General features: G+C 54.2%; 1 protein-coding gene and 1 long non-coding RNA gene across 3 annotated transcripts in view; one reads left to right on the forward strand and one right to left on the reverse strand.

Moving 5' to 3' along the window:
• The window catches only part of SLX9 (SLX9 ribosome biogenesis factor), a 112,835-nt gene extending 98,074 nt beyond the window's left edge, over window positions 1-14,761 (forward strand). For both annotated transcript variants that reach the window (XM_073306966.2, XM_073306967.2), the window contains 3 exons: window positions 4,207-4,360; window positions 12,658-12,725; window positions 14,301-14,761. In XM_073306966.2, coding sequence (XP_073163067.2) covers window positions 4,207-4,360; window positions 12,658-12,725; window positions 14,301-14,446 — 368 coding nt within the window. In that variant the 3' untranslated portion in view covers window positions 14,447-14,761. The remainder of the gene's footprint in view (window positions 1-4,206; window positions 4,361-12,657; window positions 12,726-14,300) is intronic.
• Window positions 6,508-21,307, reverse strand: LOC140895970 (uncharacterized). Its single transcript, XR_012154403.2, has 4 exons — window positions 21,201-21,307; window positions 20,103-20,197; window positions 15,117-15,262; window positions 6,508-6,761 (listed from the first exon to the last, which is right to left on the reverse strand). It is a non-coding gene; the product is annotated as an uncharacterized LOC140895970 (long non-coding RNA).
• Window positions 21,308-22,096: the final 789 nt, after the last annotated feature.

Here is a 22,096-nt window from a genome sequence, read left to right on the forward strand (position 1 = left end):
CCCAGTATTAATACTTACTCTGGGTTAATTAATAAGTAAAAAGTGATTGTATCCTGGGGAGTCTCAGCTTCACTTGTGGTTTTAAGTTTCTCTTCCCTGTGATTGTGGAGAGAGGCTTGAAAATGTGATACCCACCCCACCCCAACCCACCCCACCCCCCAAAGCTCCACACCCAGGACACACACCTTTATTATTTTAAAATCAGGATTTTTAGGCCAATCTCCTGATTTTGGGAGTTACCTCATGATATTTGAATGCTGGGGATCAGCAATGTGGAGGCCAATGCTTTGCTTTTGAATAGCACTTTCATCCATGGATCTCAAAGCACCTTGCCATGGAGATAGTTACATAATTAGCTCCATTTTACAGGTGAGGAAACTGAGGCACAGAGCAGGACAGAGGCTTGTCTAAGCTCAGTGGCAGAGCTAGGAATAGAATCTGATCCAGTGCTGGTTCCATGCTGTTTATTGTGACTGCTACTGAGGACTAAACCCTGCTGCTGTTTCAGAATCTAAAGCTTTGCTTTTAATTCCCCAAACTCTTTACATGGTGGCAGGTTCACACGAGGTTTGTGAGTTAAGCCAAGTCTGCGGCGTGCCTGAGGGATTTGCTCCCAGGAGTAGCCGAGCCAAGCGGAGGGCCAGGACCCCTTGGGCCAGTATTTGGGGAGCTATCGCACTGCCAGGCTCTTAGAAGTAGTGATGCAAAGGTCCTGCTTGGACGTGATCATCTCTTGCTTCAAGCACATTGGGAGGCTTCCTCGCGGGAACTTTTCAGCCCCTCCCTGGCTGCTTCTCTCATTTCTGTGTCCCAGAGTCGGCAGCTTCTCGCGTCCATCCCACTGCCTGGAAATTACTCTCTGCTTGAGTAGCTTGCTTAGCTGCATGAAGCCACAGCGTCCTCTCTTGATTGCATAGCCGGGTTCCTGGAACTCGGGAACACTAGTTCTTTTAGCCCCAGCACTAATAGAGGCCTTGATACAGGAAAGCAGGTAAGCACTTGCTTAACTTGGAGTGTATCCTTCCATCCCATTGGCTTACAGGGGAGCTGAAAACGTGCCCGTGCGTCAGTGGTTCCCGGAACTCCTGTCGAAGAGCAGAACTTCATTCAGTCACAGTTTAAATAAACCAACCCAAACAGCCCCCGTCTGTCGCTGCTTCACCAGCTTTAACTGATGTGTGTCCATCACTCTTTCACTCCAAGGCTTGAGACGAGCCCTTGATCGGTCATTCAGTCTTTACTCACAGCCCCAGGGGAAATCCAAGAAAACAAGCGACACTGCCCTTTTTTCCGCCTGGCGTGTTCTGGTTGATTACAGATCAGCAGTCATTTATTTCCGTGCCGTGCGGTACAGGCTGCACGCAGGAAATGGCCCTGAGTTGCAATGAATGTCTGGATTTCCCTTGAGCAGTTAATTCATCTCAGATGCTGTTTATTACATTGTTCCCTACAAAGCCACCAGGATTATCCTCTAAAAACACCCTTACATGTGGTGGGGAGCAATTTGCTACTTGTTCTTTCTTGTTTGTTTTTGTAATCTTGGAATGAATTATTTTTCTTTAACTCGCTTGTTTTTCTTGGGTGCCCTTTCTCCCTGCATTTTTTGGCATCGAATCCCAGTACCGAGTGCAGTGAAGTTCAGCCCAAGAGTGTAATGCAAAACTCTCAGCGCATATTCCGTTCCAAGCAGAAATAAATCATAAGAAAGAGACTAAGGAAAAACTGATGCAAAGCTTTGGCCATTAGAAGCATGCCTGGCCCCTTTACTGAAGAAGATTTCATAGAAGAAGAATTTGGGCTGTTTGCTCTGATGCGTCAGGAACGTAATGCATGGTAGCACTGTGAAGTAGCCCCGCTCCAGAAAGCCAGACCAAAAAAAGAAGTGGTGCAGAACAGAAACCAGGGCCCCTGGTAGAGCCGCCTGCAAGGAACAGTGTTTACAATCCAGATTTCTCACAAACCTCTGTGCACTGCAGAAATCACAGCTCACCCAGGACTGTTGATGGTAGAGCACCTCACTGGTTCAGCAAACGAGAAAATGATTAAAAGGTTGGCTCACAAGGTTCCTGGGGTAGACGTATCAGGCAATGACCATGGTCAGGGCCATGCAGTACTCCTGCGCTAACTGGCTGACTCTCAGCCTGGACACAGGCCGCGCGATCTCGAAGGTCAAGGCCACAGTCGATACTGTAGGGCAGGTTCCACAGCCTGAGAATCACTCAGGAAATGCAAAGGAAGCAGAAACTTCCTACGAAGCTGCCTCCTGGGGAGTCCCCTGCTGTGGGGGGAAGACCCCAGGGGGCCAGAGAGTGGCTAGCCAGCCCCCTAGGCTGCAGGGACAGGAGGTGCCTGGAGCACACTGTATGCTGGCTGTCCCCACCTGGGTTTGATTCCTTGGGTACCAGTGTCAGCTGGGGCAGAGAATGGGGGAGCTGTAACTGGCAGTTGGTTCTCCACTCTCTTCCTCCTCTCCCCGGCTGGATCCACTGGGCTCAGATAGAGCCTGCTCTCCCTGGGCTCCCACAGCCTTGCAGGGCCTGGGCAGGAGAGGAGCTCCCATGACTCTCTTTCCCTGCCCTGCAGCAGGAGCCCTCCCCCATCTCCCTGCAGCGACAGGGCAGAGTCACCCAGCAGCGTGACAGTGCCGTGGGACAGCTCACATGCTGTCAGTTCATCACCAGTCCCTGTGTTCTTGGGCTCGCTGCCTGCCCTGCGGGCCCCGGCCTCTGCACTCACTCAGGGTGCCTGGCATGCAAATGCTGCGTTTTGGCCAACCAGTTGAAGTCCCCAGTGTAGATGAGTCCCAGGTGACTGGCCCAGAGCCATGAATTGAACCTGGGTCTTGTGAGTCCCAACCTAGGACACTTGCTACAAGACCATCCTTCCCCTTGTAAATAAAGCCAAAGTCAGTAAGGTTCATGGTTACAGTGACATCTGTCAAGGATGGGAGGCCAAACCTGGACCTTCCCCTTCCTCTCTCCAATCTCACTGGAGGGTCCATGTAATTCTAGCACACTGATTTATTTTCAGGTCTTCAGTGCTCCTCTTCCCGACTCTTAGCAGGTCCCCCCCTCGCTGTGCGTAGGAGGGAAATACAGTTCTCTTGCTAGCCAACCTCCCACAGCAGTTTGTTCCAATGCTTAACCACCCTGACAGTTAGGAAGTTTTCCTAATGTGCGACCTAGACTTAAACCATCCTTGCTGCAATTTAAGCCCACTGCTTCTTGGCTTGTTCTCAGTAGATGAGAACAATTTATCACTCTTGTCTTTATAATAATTGTTTTCAAGCACATGAAGGTTATCATGTCCCCTCTGTCTTCTTTTCTCCAGACTAAACAAACCCAATTTTTTCAGTCTTCCCTCACAAGTCATGTTTTCTAGACCTGTCATCATTTTTGTTGCTCTTCTCCAGACTTTCTCCAATTTGTCCACATCCTTCCTGTAACGTGGTGCCCAGAACTGGACACAATGCTCCACTTGAGGCCCAGTCAGTGCAGGGTACAGTGGGACAACTACTTCTCGTGTCTTGCTTTACAACACTCCTGCTGATACAGCCCAGAATGCTGTTCGCTTTTCTTACAACAGTGTGTCACTGCTGACTCCTTTTTAGTTTGTGGTCCACTATGACCCCCAGATCCCTTTCCGCAGTGCTCCTTCCTAGGCTGTCATGTCCCATTTCGTATGTGTGCAACTGATTGTTCCTGCCTAAGTGGAGTACCTTGCATTTGTCCTGATAGAATTTCATCCTATTTATTTCAGACCATTTCTCCAGTTTGTCCAGATCATTCTGAATTTTAATCCTGTCCTCCAAAGTGCTTGCAACCCCTCCCTGCTTGGTATCGTCCGCAAACTTTATCAATGTACTCTCTATGCCACGGGTTCTCAAACTGGGGGTCAGGACCCCTCAGGAGGTCGCGAGGTGATTACATGGAGGGTCGCGAGCTGTCAGCCTCCACCCCAAGTCCCGCTTTGCATCCAGCATGTATAATGGTGTTCAATATATAAAAAGGTGTTTTTAATTTATAAGGGGGAGTTGCACTCAGAGGCTTGCTATGTGAAAGGGGTCACCAGTACAAAAGTTTGAGAACCATTGCTCCAGGCCATTATCTAAATCATCTTTGTCCTTCCTTAGCCGTGTCACGGAGCTTGAAGTGGTTAGGCTGCTTGGAAATTGACAGTCTCTTTACGGTCTTGTTTCTGAATCAGAAATAGAAGGTGTGAAGCTGGCCAGACAGAAGCAAAAAGCCGAGGCAAAGCGGAAAGCGACGCCGGTGGTCGGAGACCTGCAGCCTTTGATGGAAGCCCTGCCTGAACTCTCCGAACTGACCACGACCAGCAAGGCCAGGAAGCAGCCCAAGATGTAGGTGCCGTCTGGTGGGCTGCTTTATTGCGCTACTTCCTGCAGCGGGTACTGTTATCCTGGCAGCGCCCGCCGGTCATCTTGGGGGCTGCACGGTGGGCCGCTCCCCTCGCTCAGTCCCTCGGACTGTCCGTGCTCGGCGTGAAGCACGGGGCAGCAGCATGCCTGGGTGTCTGCGGTGGCATGGTGCTTCCCCGTGGCCACGGCGTGTCGCTTGCTGGGAGGGGAGGGAGGCTGGTGTGGCCCAGCAGGGTGTGCAGCACAGGGGGGCAGGCTCTGAACAGCCAGGCGCTTCCCAAGCTAGCCCCGAAGACAGGACAGGCCCTGTGCGTATGGCCAGTGTCGCAGCACAGCCATGCTGAGGCTCCTGCCACGCGCGGGCGACCGTTTAATGCGAGAGCGCGTTCCCTTGGCCCTAACAGCACGGTGGGATTTCCTCCCAGTTCCCCAGGGACACGCTGCTAATTCCCCTGGGTTACAGAGGCTGGGGGTGGTTCCGTCACAGACGTGCCTGATAAATTAGGCCCTGGCGTTCCCAGCTGAAAGGGCCCCGCTTGCAGCTGACTCTGCGGAGCTGTGCCGAGACAGACAAGGGGCTTCCTTTGGCAGCAGCCAGCCTCTCTTGGAGCAGTCGTGCGCATTCCTGTTCTTCTGACCATGAGTAGCTAACACCTCGCCTGCTGCTGAGCTTTCTCTGACTTCCCACCCTACCCCCTGCACTTGTGGAACCATCCCTGGGACTTCTCTCTAACCCAGCGCCTGTCTCCCCGTGCCAGCCGTGACCTTGGACCAGCGTGTGTGTGGCCTCCCTGAGGTGGTGTGTGGGTTTTTTATCTTGTGAGTAGCCAAATCGGAGAGAGAAGTGTTCATGCTCTATGTAAACGTATCCCCATCGGCACACACTCTGCTGGGCCTGCAGCTGGGAACGTGCAGTTGCCATAACTGGCGGGGATTTACATTCGGGCCAGGCTCCAAAGACGGCTTGGTGAAGACTCAAATCTCTTTGCACACGGAGCGAGGCTGGAGACACCATGAGCACAAGCTCTCGTGATATTCCAGGGCTAGTTGGAAGAGAGTGCTGGATTGGACTGCTCCCCACCTACGCAGACCATGCGTCCGCTGCTCCCTCTGAAGGGGGAGGTTAGGGAGCAATTAGGCACCTAACTTGTAGCTGTGCCTTTGAAAACCAGCCCCCGGAAGTCGACCCCCTAATCCCCAGTTCCGTGAATCACTTCTCATACTGCTGCCTTTAGATTTCTGGTTCCAGCCCCAGTGCAGAAGTGCACTGTGTTATTACAGGTTTCAGAGGAGCAGCCGTGTCAGTCTGTATTCGCAAAAAGAAAAGGAGGACTCGTGGCACCTCAGAGACTAACCCATTTATTTCCACTGAATGCATCCGATGAAGTGAGCTGTAGCTCAGGAAAGCTTCTGCTCAAATAAATTGGTTAGTCTCTGAGGTGCCACGAGTCCTCCTTTCCTTTATGTTGTTTCAGACTTTTCCAAGGGTTCAGGTTTGGGCCGGTTGAATTTTGAGCCAGGATTTGTGGTGAATCCTTATCTTCCACGGAGCTACCGTAGTGCTGTGCCCCTCAGCTGGGCGTGGAGCACTGGGACCTCCCCCCGGGGGTTTTCAGGGAAGCTGTGTGAACTGGCCAGGCCGTTCTGGCAGCGCTGGGTAATGTGCATTGCATTTGTGCGTGAAGATCCCACAGAGAGGGTTGTTACCCTGGCGTACTCTCTCCGCTGGACGCTGAACTCTTCTGTAAATGGGGCGGGGGACAGAAAGCCCAGTGTGTCAGTGACACAGAGACACCCCGCTCTGGCCAGGGGGTCCACGGCCAGCCAGCGCAGCTGGCAGAGGGCTAAGACAGCGGCATGGAGGAGCAGCCGCACTGCCTGCCATCCATGGGAAGAGCCCCCCTCCAGCTCAGGCTTTCCCTGCGTTTTGGCAGCGTGCGTGTGGCTGTTTGAAATCACCAGCAGAGGCTTTGATAGGGCTAGAAGCATTGCGTAAATGCAGGGTAATACTCCGGTGATTTTGTCAGCATTATTAATAAAAGATTAGATGCTCCAGGAATTTGATCTCCTGCTGGGTAAGAGAGCATCACAGTGAGGTTTTTATTCTCATTTATAATGAATGAAGGCAACAAAGTGTAATGAAACAAGGCTGCCATTCATAGCCAGCGCGAGCCGGCCGGCATCTCAGGACCCCGCTGCTGGAGTGGGGAGCAAGCACTTCTCCTGGCAAACACCTTGCGAAAAGGGCTAATGTTGTTCTGGGCTGTCCGAACAGGAGTGTTGTGTCCGACACGGGGGGCCCGTTGTCCCATGGACTCCGCCCTGGTGAGGCCTCAGCTGGAGGACAGCGGCCACTTGGTGAGAGATGGCCAGATAGGAGAGTCTGCGGGAGAACCACAAAAATGATCAAAGGTTTAGAAAACCTGACCATGAGAAGAGGTTAAATCACTGGGCATGTTCAGTCTTGGGTGGAGATGACTAAGGAGGGGCTTGATAAGTCTTCAAATACGTTAAGGGCTGTTATAAAGAGGACAGGGATCCATTGTTTCAGCCATGTCCACTGAAGGCAGGACAAGAACTAACAGGCTTAATCTGCAGTGCGGGGGATTTAGGATGGATAGTAGGAATAGTTTCGTGCTGGGACAGGCTTCCCAGGGAGGTTGGGGAATCCCCGTTGCTGGAGGTTTTTAAGAACAGGTTACACCTGTCAGGGATGGTCTCAGTTTACTTGGTCCTGCCTCAGCACAGGGGGCTGGACTTGAAGACTTCTCGAGACCCTTCCCCCCATATTTCTGAAATTTCTATCTGATGGGTCTGGTTGTGGATCAGAAGCATGGTATGCCTGCAAACAGAACTGCTGCAATTTCTGCCAGAATTGTGCATTCTCAGGAGCTGCTGGATTCTCCTGGGAAATGCCCAGAGACACTGTGCGGAGCAATTCTGCCTCCAGTAGGTGTTGTTTCTAGGAACTCTTCCCTTTAAATGGGATTTGTTTCCTGGAGAGATGCCACCTTCAAAGCTAATCCTTTCAGAAACTGAGTGTGAAGTACGTTTAGAGCAGGTCCAGCCTCTGCTCTGACCCCTCCCTGCCTGTGTTTGTAGCTTTGCAATCACACTTTAAAAAACAAATGTTTTCTATCCCTGCTGCTGTCAGTGACCCAGGTAAACAGGGGACAGTGACAGGGAAAGGGAGGAATTTACTGCTCACAAGGTGCTGTCCCATGTGCAACGTAAATACCCTGAGCACATGGAGATGTGTCCTCTCCTGGGGGACTGCAGCTTTTGATGTTCCTTTAACAATAGTGGATGTAGCAGTGCGATGGTCGCCTACACCCTGCGTGCGTGTTCAAGCTGACAAACTCCTACGGGGGCGCAATCTGCTCTTGCTGTTTGTTCCCCGCCCGAATTCCGAGTCCCGTCTGTGGAACGTGACGAATGATGGTTGTGTTACATCACGTTCTGGCCGGTGGCTCCGAGCAGCAAGCTGGGGGTCAGCTGTGTGGACAGCCCCTACTCCTCATTCATTGGAGGATGGGGGGTCGGCCTCTCTGCTGCACCCTCTGTTGCTCAGGTGGGCTGGCAGGAGAGGTGCACGTGGGGGTGTTACACAGCAGGGCTTCTCCCCTGCTCGCTAAGGACTCACTGCTGCGCCCACGGGCTCTTTGTGCAGTTCTGCTGATCAAATTTAGGTCAATAACCCACAGTTCCTTAGCTCCAGGGGCTCCCCCTTCAGTTCCCGGGCTCCTGCTGCCTCCTCGCCTGGGGGGGCTCTGGTGCCCCTTGCTCCCCGAGGCTCCCCACTCTGGGGGACTCGGGCTCCCCATTCCAGGGGGGTCTTGCAGCCCTCACTCCCTTGGGCTCCCTGTTCCCAGGGGACTCAGGGGCCTCTTGCTCCCTGTTCCTGGGGGGCTCTGGCTCCCTGGGGCTCCCCTTTCCCAGGAGGGCTCTGGCTCCCCGGGGCACTGGCAGCGAGAGCCTCAGGTCCCCACTCTCTGCCCCTTCCCTGACTAGCTCTCAGCCTGATTCACCGAGGCTCCCCCTCGCCAGGTCTCCATGGAGGCCCAAGTGCCCTTTTTTAAGCTCCAGGGGCATCAGCTGACCGGCCACAGATGCACTGGTTCCTCTTAAAGGGCCAGTGCTGGCTTGTGATGGGGGTTAGCCATAGGGGAAGGGGGCCCAGCTGCCCAGACAAGGCAGTGGGGTAATGGCCGGCGCAGCCCTCCTCTGTCTATTGGCGTGCGCACAGCAATGCCCTTTGGGAGGCGTCCCCTGGTAAGCACATGGGGAGCTGGCAGCGTGGGTGCTCAGCACTTCTGGGCACCTGGCAGCCGCTGCCCCTAAGAGTGGAGGGGGATGAGCCACTTGGCTTCCCTCTCGGGAGAGCCCTGCTCAGCTGCGGGGGGCAATGGCTGAGCAGGAGCCAGTTGGAGCTGCTCCGGGGGAAGGCGTGGGAACGTACATCGTTTGTGGGCCAGGAGGGGAGATGAGGCAGAGCAGAGTACCAGGGAGAGGGAGCGGGAGCCAGCTCTGGGCAGGGAGGGGACAACAGAAAGGAATGACATGAAGGAATCCAGTCAAGTCAGTGATCCCTTGGAGCTCGAGGATGATTGTCTTCCATAAAGTGATAGCTTGTTATTGCTGGTGGGTCCACAGGTGGCTCGTGAGACCGAGCCAGGATCCACAGATCTTGTCACAGTTGGGCCAGACGTTTCCTGAGGGAAGGGGCTGGGCTGGATCGCTGAGTCAGGACGCAGCACGTTCTTCCCTCCTTTCCGTTTTCTCCCTTTGCTGTTGTCTTCGTTGGATCTTGAAATACTGGGATCCTTGCCACAAGTTCCTCTTCCATTTTGATTGGTAGAGGGTGTGGGGATCCCATGAGTTCATGGCAATATTGAACTTCTCTATGTTGGCTTTGAGGGTGTCTTTGAAGTGCTTGTCTTTGCCCGCCCTCATCTGTTGGCCATGGCTCAGTTGTGAGAACGTGACCTGCTTTGGGAGTCGATTGTCTGGCATTCAAAGAACATGAGCAGCCCAAGAGATCATAGTTTCCATGCTGGAGGTTTGGGCTTGGGACAGAACGCTGAGGTTGGTGCGTCAGTCGTCCCACTGGATTCGGGAGATGGTATCGTTTGAGAACCTGGCGGTGTCTGCTGTACACGAGCCAGGTTTCGGAGCACAAAGGAATCCGGGGCAGAGGAGAGGCGGAACAAGGGAGGAGAACAGGAAGAATGTAGCAAAGCGAGGCAGAGAGATGGAGAGGAGGCCAGGAACTGCTGCCGCAGGAAGCTGCGGTGGGGCTGGGAGACCTAAGAGGGAAGTGGAAACGGCTTTCCCAGTGCAGGCCAGGGGGATGCTGTTGCTGGCATCTGGTACAGCCAGTGTTCAAGGACTGTCTTGGGGGAGCAGCCCCCACCCCTCTGGCTGTGCTGCGAGCTCAAAACTTTGAGCAGGTCCCCCCCAAACCATTTTATTCTGGCTGTTTTGTGCCAGCAGCTGCCTGTCTGTCTCTGCCGGCCCCTGAGTGGAATAACCCCCCTCACTTGCTGCAGCTGACTACAGTGCGTGTTGCTGGCAGAGGGCACAGGAGCTCTGCTCATGACCGAACGTGGGCTGGGACCCACAGCCCCTCTTGCGGGGTGGAGTCCCGGGGCTGGAGATGGAGTTACTCTCGTCTGTGCTCGGGTGCTTTGGGGAGGCCACGCTCAGTGGCTCGAGTGACAGTTCCTTCCGTGCGGATTGTGCCGCTGGCTAATAGCCCTCACCCTTGGAAAACGTTCAGATCCTAAGAACGGACGTTTGCTTTGCTTCGTTGTGGTCCCCATTACTCCTCACTTTGCCCATTGAATTCCCTCACTGGGGGAACAGTCCCAGTACTCGCAGACCTGAATCGAAGTCTGTCAGCTCACCAGGCTGTGCAGAGGTGGTTGGTTAATCTGTTCTCGTAAGCTAATCTCTCCAGCCCCGTAACCACTCCTGCGCCTCTCCTCCGAGTCCCCTCCCATTGGTAGCATCGCTCCGGCGCTGCAGTATCCAGAAGGCGGCTTCCCTGTTAACGAACCTCTCTCTTCACTGGCGAGTCAGCTCTCCAGAGCCCTCGGCGCCATTTCCTTAGCTCTCTCCTAGGTGGGCAGGACCCAGACGCTCTCTCCAGGAGGTCAGACCCTTGGTTAACCAGCTGCAAATCTTGCGTGTTCCTTGTGCTCCCAGCATCTGTATACAGGCAAGAGTATGCTCCTCCACCCATTCCTTCTCTTTTGCCCCAGTCAGGGAGCCAATGTTACCCACTGGACGTACATGCCCAGTATTTGAATTGGGATTTGATTGGTCCCCCCTTGACTCTCTCTCTGCACTGCTCCCTGCTGAAGGCTCCCTGTAACTCTGACAGCAGGAGGCTGCCATTCCACCTGGCTGGATTAGACTCTCTCCAGGGAGTGAGGACCCATCCCAATGCTCCATGAATTCCAGACATGCACTCCTCCCCCTTCTGCACATGCTTCAGCTGGTCACCAGGGCTGGCTTCTGGCCTTTCTTCTCTCCCACATGGCACCAGGGAGCTGCCACCTGCAGTTCTCTGCACAGGCCCCTAAAGTCGCCTACGATCCGCATAGATGTGTCCTGGCTTTGTGTGTCAGACACCATGAGCACAAACCCTGGATGGTTCTCAGGCTTCACTGGGCCTCTCTGCTCACACTCAGGAACATGGCGTGTATGGCCAGAAGGGGCCCCCAGGTCACCCAGTCTGAGGAGCTGCCTGGCACTGGCCAGCAGCACCACCCAGCAACCGCAAGGAGACCTGACAAGTGACCCACACCCACACGCTACAGAGGATGGTGAAACCTGGAGGGTCCCTGCCAATCTGACCTGAGAGAAAATTCAGTCCCAACCCCACCTATGGCGATAAGCTAGACCCTGAGTATGGGAGCGAGAACCAGCCATCCAAGCACTGGGACAGAGAATGCTTGGTGCCAACTTGGAGCTCTGGCCAGTCCAGGCCAGTGACCTATCTCCAGCCATGGCTATCCCTGACGCTTCAGAGGAAGGAGATAAAAAACCGCCCAGAATACACTGGGGGGAAGAGCCCTTCCTGACCCCTGTCAGTGGCCGGCTGAAACCCTGAAGCATGAGCGTTAGGAACATAGGATATGACCCGGAAGTGAGCCCCAGGCTGCAGAGCCCTGCCCCCACTATCACAAGCAGCCCCGTCAGGCAGTTGCACGAAAAAATTGTCCAGTGCTCTTAAAAATGAATTACATTGTTTGCCCCCAAAACTCGTAGTGGGAGGCTGCTCCAGAGCCTTCCCCCTCTGATGGTCTATGCCCAGCTCTCTGTTGTCCTCGCTACTTACTGAAACCGAGTCTAAAAGTGTGTCCTCTCTTGTTGGTTCTCATGGCCTGGTGCCAGGCGGTAGCACCTTGTGCCATCGTTCTACCCCTGTAGTCGGCCATCGGCAGTAACTAGGCAGAGCTTTTAAACAGACACAGGACTGCCTGTTCCAGTGCTTCCCCCTCCCGTCTGACGGCCGGCTCTCCTAGCTGAAGCTGTGGTTGCGCTTGTGCCCCGCTGTACGTGTGGGGAAAGCCTCCCGTTGCTCTAACGCCGAGAAGCTGGGCTGGCTTTGAACCGAAGTGGGCAGTGCAGGAGCGGACACAGCGAGGGGGGGACATGCTCCCTGGATAGCTATGCAGGGCAGCTGGGCCGGCCAACCCTCCCCTGCGCGAAGATCCCACATCGTTCGGGGTTGCCCAGCGCACGCGCCCCTGACCTGCCTGCCTCACTGGGGAGCCCTCCGATTCAGCCGGGAGCTCGGCACAACGGCTGTGGGAGACGTGAGCAGACGGGGCAGGTAACTGGGTAGTTCACTCCAGAGCACCCAAGGGAGGGGGTTGCTGCAGTTTGACCCCTAGTAGAGGAAGTGAGCCCGCTGCAGAGTACAGAACTGGAGCGGTGGTGGTGAGGGACTGCCTCCGCCTCCCATCCTGTGACCTGGGATTCCCCTCTCCCTGTGGCCGCAGGACACAGCCGACAGACCGCGCTGCGTGGGGCTCGTGGCTGGGCACATGCATGGCAGGGATTTGCCTCTGCCTCCCTAGTGCGGACAGCTTCAGAATCGCTGGGCCCTTTGCCTCCCTTCGCCGTCCGGCACGTAAGCACAGCCAGACTGGGTCAGAGCAACGGTCTGTCTAGCCCGGTATCCCGTCCGCTGACAGCGGCCAGTGCCAGGTGCTTTTGGCAAAATGTTTTCCTTCTACAAAACTGTTCCCGTCTGTTCCTCTCTGCAGCCACGTGAGAGCGAAGGCAGAGCCCACCGACTTCAACCAAATGAAGCCGGCCAGAAGCGCAGGCTCCTGTAAGTACCCAGCAAACAGAGTGAATGCATGAAAGAGCTGCCTTTGGCGATGCTCATGCACCTGTTCCCCGGGGACGCCCTGCCGCTCCCCGTGGCCGCTCCCCGGGGACGCCCCGCCGCTCCGCGTGGCCGCTCCCCGGGGACGCCCCGCTGCTCCCCGGGGACGCTCCCCGGGGACGCCCCGCTGCTCCCCGGGGACGCTCCCCGGGGACGCCCCGCTGCTCCCCGCGGCCGCTCCCCGCGGCCGTGCGGCCGCTCCCCGCGGCCGCTCCCCGCGGCCGTGCGGCTGTTCCCTGCGGCCGCTCCCCGTGGCCGCTCCCCGTGGCTGTGCGGCTGCTCCCCCGGGCTGTGCGGCTGCCCTGCTAGGAGTCGGGTCTATCCAGGGCGTGGTTTTCCAGGTCTCCTAGTGCAGCATCACACATTTAAGCCAAACCTGCTGTTGCATTCTGGGTGGTGGGTGGGCGTTCCTCGCCTGCCCCGGTTTGCCCTGCGGTGTGTCCTGGGGAGAACGGGCCCCTCGTGTCACGCCGACATGTCCCCAGGGCAGTCGGGTTTGGCAGCATCGGCACCCACCTTGCCCTGGTGTGAAGGACAGCCCCAGTGCAGGGCATTGGAGCACTATGCTGGGGGGGCTCCGTGCAGAGGGCCGGCGTGAGGCTGATGCCCCAGGGGAGCCCTCAGAACGGGAGTGTGAGGGACCTGGGGAGAGTGGGGACTGGGGGCCACCGGCCTCTCCTTGGCCCCTTTTGTGTCTCCTGATGGAATCAGCCCATGTGTGCCTGAGGGACTGCTGGCCGTGGGCTGAGCCTTCTGCACGCCTTCCCTGGAGCCTGAGTGCCGACTGGCCAGGTGTCCTCCCATTCCCGCTGGCCGACTGTCGTGCCCTGGCACTAGCAGCTGCTGGGGGGTTGCGTGGCCAGGCCTTGGGGGAAAAGGAAGTGCCACGTGCTTGCTCTCCCGATGTGTCTGGTTCAGGGCCCGTTTCTCACCAGAGAGAAGCTGGCAGAGCCTGGGGCCAGTGCTGACCACTTTAACTGTCCACTCTGGAGGCTAATGAGCAGCTAAATTAAGAAATCCCATCAGTGGCTTGCAAGGAGCCCGCAGATGCAGCGAGCGTTTAGTGCCCACCTGCGCAGAGCAGCCAGGCCGTATCCTTGGCAGGAGCCCGGACCATGTTAGCTGCTCTCAGCTGCACACGTCCCACATGCCGGCAGGCTGTTGTCGTGGCTGACACTTCCTGACAATAGTTATAGAAGAGGAACCTGTCACAGTTCTTGCTTTTGTGGAACATTTTAAATGATTCCAAAATCTTCAGGAGACTCCCCCAGTTCTCGCTATAGAGAGGGAAAAGTATCACTGGCCCCACACCCTTTCGAGCTACGCTTACAATTGTGCTCATTGCAAGCACTTACGGATGCCTGTGCTGTGGTATCTGGAGTCACTTTACAAGGCTTACTGCCCCGTCGGCCCCATTCTGTCTGGTCGGCCCGGTGCCGGTGCGGAGGTGGGTGCGGCCCGGCGGCCCTGCTCTGGCTGGTCAGTGTGCCTCATGCAGAGTTCTCTTGCTTCTCTCAGACAGGAGGAGGTGGCCAGGTTTCACGAGGTCATCGCAAACCCGTGTACAAAGCAATCCCCTGGCCGCCATCAGTGAGCATCTCTGCAAGCGACTGAAAACAGGAGGCGGGAAAACGCTATCTGACAACTCAGCGAGGCCTGCATGAGCCTAGTGCGGACGAGGGCAGCTAGACCCCGCCATGGGCTCCTTGAAAACAGTCCAGCTGGGTATGAAATCCAGCAGTCCTGTTTTCTGTCAGCAGGACGAATGCAACAAGCTCTGGACAGTGGCAGCTGTTTCTTGGCCGGGAGCCCACAGAAGGCAGCGTCGCATGCGGTGAAATGTAACATCTTCTCCCTCCCTGGTGAAAGGCACCTTTATGTTTTATGTTGCTTTGACTGTCAAGAGGGGTTGAACCTGTTTTTTGCTGCTTCCCACTTTATTCCCACCGAATAAAGAAACCCTCCAGTAACCTGCAGTGATGGACTCTGAGATAGCGCGTACGGGATACTGCAGGCCATTTGTGCAGAGATTTATATAAACGTCAGCGCTGCTGTTTAAAGAGACACTTAGTATGTTATTAACTTGGAAATAAACCCACTTTGACATTGGTCTCACTGAGTTTGTCTGGATTGTGTTTTGGCATTAGGGTTAGTATGAAGCCATTACTGTATCCAATTACAAAGAGCAGATCAGTTAAACAACCCCCCCCCCCCCCCCAAGCCTGTGTTTCTACAGGCAAACCCACTAAACTGACGCTGCAGTGTATGAATGAGAGGAGCTGCACCCCCCTTTGGAAGGGTTGCATATCTGACTTTCAACAAGCAAGAACTTACCTTTGAGCGGCCCGGAACCCCTGTCATTTCAAATGGGGACGCTGCTGCCTTCAGGCCAGCAGTGCATTCTCCACCCAGCCTGCCGTCTGGGAAGGATCGCTAAGAGCCTGAAGACGAGCTGTACTGGGGAGAGCTGACCAGAAGTTCTGAAAAGATGGCAAAGCATTCAAAAAACTCCTCTGAAAATTCTTTGTATTGCAGCAATATTGAGCATTGTTATTTAGCAGCCAGCAGGATGGATGTTGGTGCCAGAGTTCTTCAGCTTCTTAACTCCTGGGACTTCCCAGTCAAGCACATGCTAAATTAGGAAGCTATCCATAGCTAGGGCCAAACTGTCACCTACATTGAGCTTGGGTCCAGGAGTGCATCCAGGCCTGCCCCACACACAATGGGAAACTGCGTGCAAACTTCCTTGATTTGTGCAGTTTTTGAGGAGGAACCTTGACATCTGTATTTTTTCCTTTTTCATAAGGAAAGTCTTTTATAAGCTGGGAAATGTGGCCTAGGTCTTCAGCATTGAAAGGGTTAATGCTTTGAGTAACTAGACTGACATAAAACAAATTGAAAATGGTCAGATCCCTGGTAGATGCTGTGACCTGCAAGGAACTCGGTGCGTGCTGCTCTGCAGAGAGCTCTGGGCTGGTCTGCACTGCACAGGTAGGTGACATACGGCAGCTTATGTCGACCTAATTACGTCCGTGTACCCACTACAGCCTTCCTCCCGCTGATGTAAGTGCCTGCTACACCGATGACATAACTCCACCTCCACGAGAGGCGTAGGGCTTATGTCGGTGTAGTAAGGGCGACGCAGGGCCTGTGTAGTGCTGGGCAGTGGGACCCTTGCTCCTGGCTGGGAGCCATGAAATGGACAAGGCTTCCCGGCTCCTGGTGGGGAGCGGGCAGGGGGCCAAGAAGCCAGAGCAGCTGGACCCGCTCCCCAGGGGCGAGAAGCCCTGGGCGGCTTCCCCTGGCTCCCAGCGGGGAACGGGGAGTGGAAGGGGTGGGCAGCCCACCCGGATCCTGTGGGGCAGCTGGGCTCCCGGAGCTGCCAGTGGAAATGAGACTGGCTGAGCTGAGAGACCCGTTAGGTGAGGGGAAGTGCTCCTGGAGAGGACGCGCCCCACACACTGACTCAATGTCTAGTGTGGACATAGCTGCCACGTGCGCTGCTCTGCGCCTAAGGGAGTTCATCCTGCACTGTAGCGTAGCATCCCGCCACCTGGCCACTGCTCTGCACAGGCTCTGTTCTGTGCTGCCCGACGGGGGGGAGAGGTAACTAAAGCCCAGCTCGGCTTCTTATACAATTGGTTATGAAATCAGGGAAAGCTGGCGACGAGATTGTTGGGTTCCAAGAGCTCAGGGATCTTAGGCTGCTGCTGAGGTCACAGGTTCACGTGGTGACAACCTGAGCGTTGCTGCAGGAAATGCTCATGATTGATCTTGTCAGCAATGCACTTTCATTGGGTACTTATAGTAAGAGGAGATTGTCACGCCTTCCTGGACAGCAGGGGCTGTGGGGGGAAGGTTCTGGGCAACTACAGGAGGGGCCAGCTTGAGCAAATAAACCTCCCTATGACAACTCTTACTCCTGTCAGGTGGGACTATGATTGTGTGGTATCCAATGCAAATTTTGTCACGTCAGGTGTCTGTAGAAGGCTCATGATGCACTGAGCATTGTTGTTATAGTGATGTTAGAGGTTTTAATTTCACGTATATAGTTATGAGGCTGAAAATGTGTCCTCATGACTTAAAACAAGCCCAGGCAAAACTCTCCAAGAGCAGAGAGGCAGTTCACATCTCATCAGGGCAGGTATGGGACAAACCCAGCCCAGTCTCACAGGAACAAAGGCTGTTGGCCTAGGCAGCAACAAAGGATCTGTTGGACTCTCGAGTGAGTCACCTCCCTTCCCTTGGTCAGTTTGGGACTGCGATGAGGTAATGCTCTCCTGACTCTGAAGTGGGGGTCGCAAAGCCAAGAGGGAAGAAAGAACAAGATAAAAGGGAGAGACATTTGCCAAGCTCTTCCTTTCTCTCTTGCACCTACATCTACAGACACCACCAACACCACCAAGCGACTGAAGCGCTGATCAAAGGGGAGAGCCTGGCTGAAGGGCAACCAGCCAGCCTGTAGTGAGAAGCATCTAAGGGTATGTCTACAACTACGGAATTAGGTTGAATTTATAGAAGTCGATTTTTTAGGAAGCAATTTTATACAGTCAATTGTGTGTGTCCCCACAAAGTGCATTAAGTCGGTGGAGTGTGTCCACAGTACCGAGGCTAGCGTCGACTTTTGGAGCGTTGCACTGTGAGTAGTTATCCCACAGTTCCCGCAGTCTCCGCTGCCCATTGGAATTCTGGGTTAAGCTCCCAATGCCTGTTGGGGCAAAAACATTCTCGTGGGTGGTTTTGGGTACATGTTGTCAGTCATAGAATCATAGAATCACAGAATATCAGGGCTGGAAGGGACCTCAGGAGGTCATCTAGTCCAACCCCCTGCTCAAAGCAGGACCGATCCCTGACTAAATCATCCCAGCCAGGGCTTTGTCAAGCCGGGCCTTAAAAACTTCTACGGAAGGAGGGCAGTCGCCCCTCCCTCTGTGAAAGCAATGGCAGACAATCGTTTCGCGCCTTTTTTCCATGTGGACGCCGTACTGCTTTCAGCGGATGGTGCAGTAGGACTGCAAACCGCCTTCATCAAACCACTGCTTCTGCTGCAACTCTGCTCTCCTGCTTTTGTCTCGCCATACCATGGCAAGCGTGCAGCCCGCCCAGCTCAGCTCAGCTCACCGACACTGCCGCTGTTGTGTCCTGGTGCTGCTGGCAAAGAACCAACTTCTGAGCCCCACTACTTCCTCAAGCCCAGTAACTTTGCTAATGCCACAATTTGGCAAGATCTGCTCTCCTCTATTCAATCCTTCTCGAAAGAAGACCCGCTTGCCTAAGGGACACAGTCTGTGCCATTGGGGGCTAAGATGCACACTACAGTGTGGGAGGGTACAACATACTCTGGCAAGTATATATATATATATATGCCCCCAAGGCTGGAGACGTTACAGCTGTGCTATGACCCTCTATTGGCAGGGCACTTTGGCTGCTGAAAAGACTTCCCATGTGGTGGCCCATTTTTTGTCTGGTGGCTCCACATGTGGGCTGAGATCCAAGCATATGAGGACTCCTGTGAGTGCTATGCACATACCAAGACACCCCAAACGAGACCCCTTGGCACCTTAGTACCCTTGGAGACTCCAGCTGGGCTTTGTCTGCAATCAGCCTAGACTTTATTGTGGAACTCCCAACGTCTGTGGGCCACACCATAGTCTTAACGGTTGTGGAGTGCCTGACCAAAATGGCGCACTTCATTTCATACAACCAGCTGCCCTCTGCTGAGGCAACCACCCACTCCTCTTTCACAACACAGTCCGGCTCCAGAGACTCCCACATCACACAGTTTCCGATCAAGGCCCACAGTTTACCTCTCACTTCTGGAGCAAAGTGTTTAGGCTACTGGACATCTGCATATCCATCTCCACTGCATACCACCCCCAAACAGCTGGACAAACTGAATGGGTGAACCAAGCACTGAAGCAGTACTTGAGGTGTTTTGTAAATTATCATCAAGATAACTGGTCCACACTCCTGCCATATGCAGAGTTTTCTTACAACACTGACCATGCCTCCATGGGTCAGAGCCCTTTCTTCACTAATTATGAGTTCAACCCCCTTTCTGCCAATGTTACCAGCAGCGTCCCTGAACCCTGCCACCCTCAGCTGGTTCAACGGATCCATCTCATTCAGGAAGAGCTCAAGAACCACCTAGAAGAGGTGAAGAAGGCCCACAAAAGACATGCAGACCATTGGCAACAAGAAGCTCCAGTATTTACGGTAGGCCTGGCTTGCCAAACACCTCCAGACCAGTGACCTTCCTGCAAATTGGACCACCGTACCTGGGACCTTTCCCAATATGCCAGCAGATTAACCCAGTCATCTTCAAACACTAGCTTCCCCAGTCCCACAAAATATACCCAGTTTTCCTTGTCTCCCTTCTGAAGCCCTAGACTGGGAACCCCTTCCCTGACTGAACCACACTGCCCCCTCCTCCTGTCGAAAGCCAGTGTCATGAGGAATATGAAATTCATGCCATCCTCAACTCCTGATGGGCTTACGGCCGTCTGTACTACCTGGTGGACTGGGAAGGCTACGACCTTGAAGAATGCACGTGGGAGTCTGCCTCCCATGTCCACACCGAATGGAATTCCACCAGACAAGCCTGGGCCAGCGCCTCCCCAAAGGGGGGCCTGAAGCATGCCGGGGTGAGATGATGTTAGAATCTCTAGGTCTAGAACCTGGGGCCATGTGGGTTCTGGGCCACTAATGCCTCCGATTTGCCACGGCAGGCTTAGGCTGGGCTCCCATGGGAGGACCCTGTGGGGCTGGGCTCGGCAAGAAGTACCACCCAGCAGGACTGGAGTGGTGGCCCCTCACAACCCCCTGATTGGCCAATACCAGGATATAAACCAGGAAGCCATGCAGGGGAGCTCTCTGAACCACACTACAGACTGCCTCTGCTCCAGACCTGCTTATGATAGTCCCTAGACTCCAGCTTCTGACCCTGGTTTGTCCTCAACTTTGCTATTCGATTACTGTCTGTAACTTGGTACCCAGCCCTGATCTCCTGGTAACCTGGCCCTGCATGCCTCCTGCTGTCTAACTCTCAGCTTGCCCTCTGGCCTGTCTCTGACTCTGACTTCCTGGTACCTGACTTGGCCTGACTCCCGACTCTTCCTCCGACCCCTCGGTCTGCCCACCCCCATCCTGGTCTTAACAACTACCAAGCAGCCATCACTTCCTCTTTCCTGCACGCCCAGTGATGGATCCTGCAGGATGCTATGACTGCACTGTACCACTGGGACACGATAAAACGATCCCAGGTCAGCATTGTGAGCCTTGGCGAGCCATGCCTTGGGGGACCTCCCTTTGCTCACCTACCATGTCTGTGCGGCTTGGTCTCCTGCTGCTCTTCCAGTTAATGGCACTTCCTTTTCGGTGCAGTCACTGGGCTTAATGACCGGATGATGAGGTGTCTGCGGAGAAAAATTTGCCTGGCGGCTCAGTCTGCACTGTCTGGAACGCTCACAAGGTTGTAATGTTCCCAAGACAGTCTCCTGGACCACGGAATTATTAATAACACCAAGGGCCTCAGGGCAGCAGGAAACACAGTTTGTATTTTGAATACAAAGTTGTATTTAACTGTCTCCGTTTCCTTCCTCTCTGAGTGTCTGACATGCCCCTGGGTTGGGAATGCCTAGTAAGGCAAGGCTATGGCTGGCAGGCCAGGCCTTGCTGCTCTTTGTAACATGGGCATTGTGAAGCGTTCAGCTCAGGGCAGCCAGGCACCCTGGCCCAGGCTGGGGGCCAGACTGCTGTCTGGAACTCCAGCCTACCTCCTTGGAGCAGCCCCACGGCCATGGGGCAGGCCAAGTAGCGCAAGCGGAAGCCACTCAGCAAGTCAAGCCCCCCTGCAGGCAGGTGCTGCCCGGCAGCAGAATTTGGATGCTTACCTACCTTACGCAGCTGTAGGGAGCAGCCTCTTGGGACATGTCTACACAGCCTTCGGAGCCTGCGTGAGCGAGCTCCCTCGCCTGGGTCGACAGCAGGCCTCGGGATAGCGCTCTAAAAATAGCAGTGTAGACAGCCCTCCCGGCTTCTCAGCCTGAGTGGCAACTTCACAGCGCGCTCCATGCTGCTATCTTTGGCGCGCTAGTGTGAGCCCCATTAGCCCAAGTCTGCCAACCCGGGCTGGGAGACTTGCTCGCACAAGCTTCAGAACGCTGTGTAGACGTACCCTGGGTGACCCCCTGAATCCACCTCCCCAGCAGGCTCTGTAATGGATCCTTCCCACCAGCCACCTACTTGGTGATGTCCTCTCCTTCCCACAAAAGGGTGATGGCCTGTTAACCCAGTCCAGTCTTTGAAGGGTGGGCCCATTCCCCACACTGGGCATACTTCCCCACACACACCCAGCTTCCCTTCTCTTGCCATTCAAACATGAGAAAAACAAGCCAAAATGGTCTGTGTCAACCCTACCTGCTGCTTGGGTATGGTCAGCTTGTCCGAGAACCCGCAGACTGTACCAGGTGACTTCAAGCCACTCATCGGTGATACAAAGTGAGATCTGCTCTGACGCTTTTGCTGATTTTGAGATAGTGTCATAAGTCACAGGCTGTACAATGGTGACATTAAGCTGATGCAAAGAATTTTGCACACGGCATGTTTTCCGCCACTCCAGGAACCCCATATGGGGCAAGTATCAAGTGCTTTGACTTTCACAATGACTCTTTGTCAAACAAACAGCAGCTCTAAGTAATTTTGTTCCATAGTTAAGTAAATACACATTTTCCGATTAAAATCAAATAAACAGGAAAAAAAAAAAAAAAACCCCAAACCCCAGAACAGAATATCAAACTTCTCCAGGAGAGTTAAATGGTATTAAGAATGGATTTATGTCTCTGCTTCTAAGTGCTTGAGGATTTTCTTAATATGAAATAGGACATATAAAAATATAATCCACGGATTTGCCTCTGCTTAAACAATCATCTCAGAGCAATAACGGGTGAGTCTGTATTCAACATTCACTTGTATTACACTCTGTCTGAACTGGCTGCAGTGAGAATGTGAGGAGTACCCGGTATGTTACAGACCACTCTATGTATCAACTGTGTGGAAAATCTTCTCTACACAGTTGCTAAAATTGCATTTGCTGTCTGACTCTGCCATCATTGTCTGTAAGTAGGAGATGGTTGTGGTATATAACCAAGGGGACAGGTCCCTGATAAAGAGCAATCTGACTCCCTGGGTAAGCTGGGTGCAATCAAACAACATGCATTATTTAATCATGCTAAATGTAAGATTGTACAATGAGGAGCAAAGAATGTAGGCCATGCTTATAGGATGGGGATTGTCTGCTGGAAAGCACTTATGGG

Source organism: Lepidochelys kempii, chromosome 11 (genome assembly GCF_965140285.1).
Source record: "Lepidochelys kempii isolate rLepKem1 chromosome 11, rLepKem1.hap1, whole genome shotgun sequence".
In the NCBI taxonomy this organism is placed as follows: Eukaryota; Metazoa; Chordata; order Testudines; family Cheloniidae; genus Lepidochelys; species Lepidochelys kempii.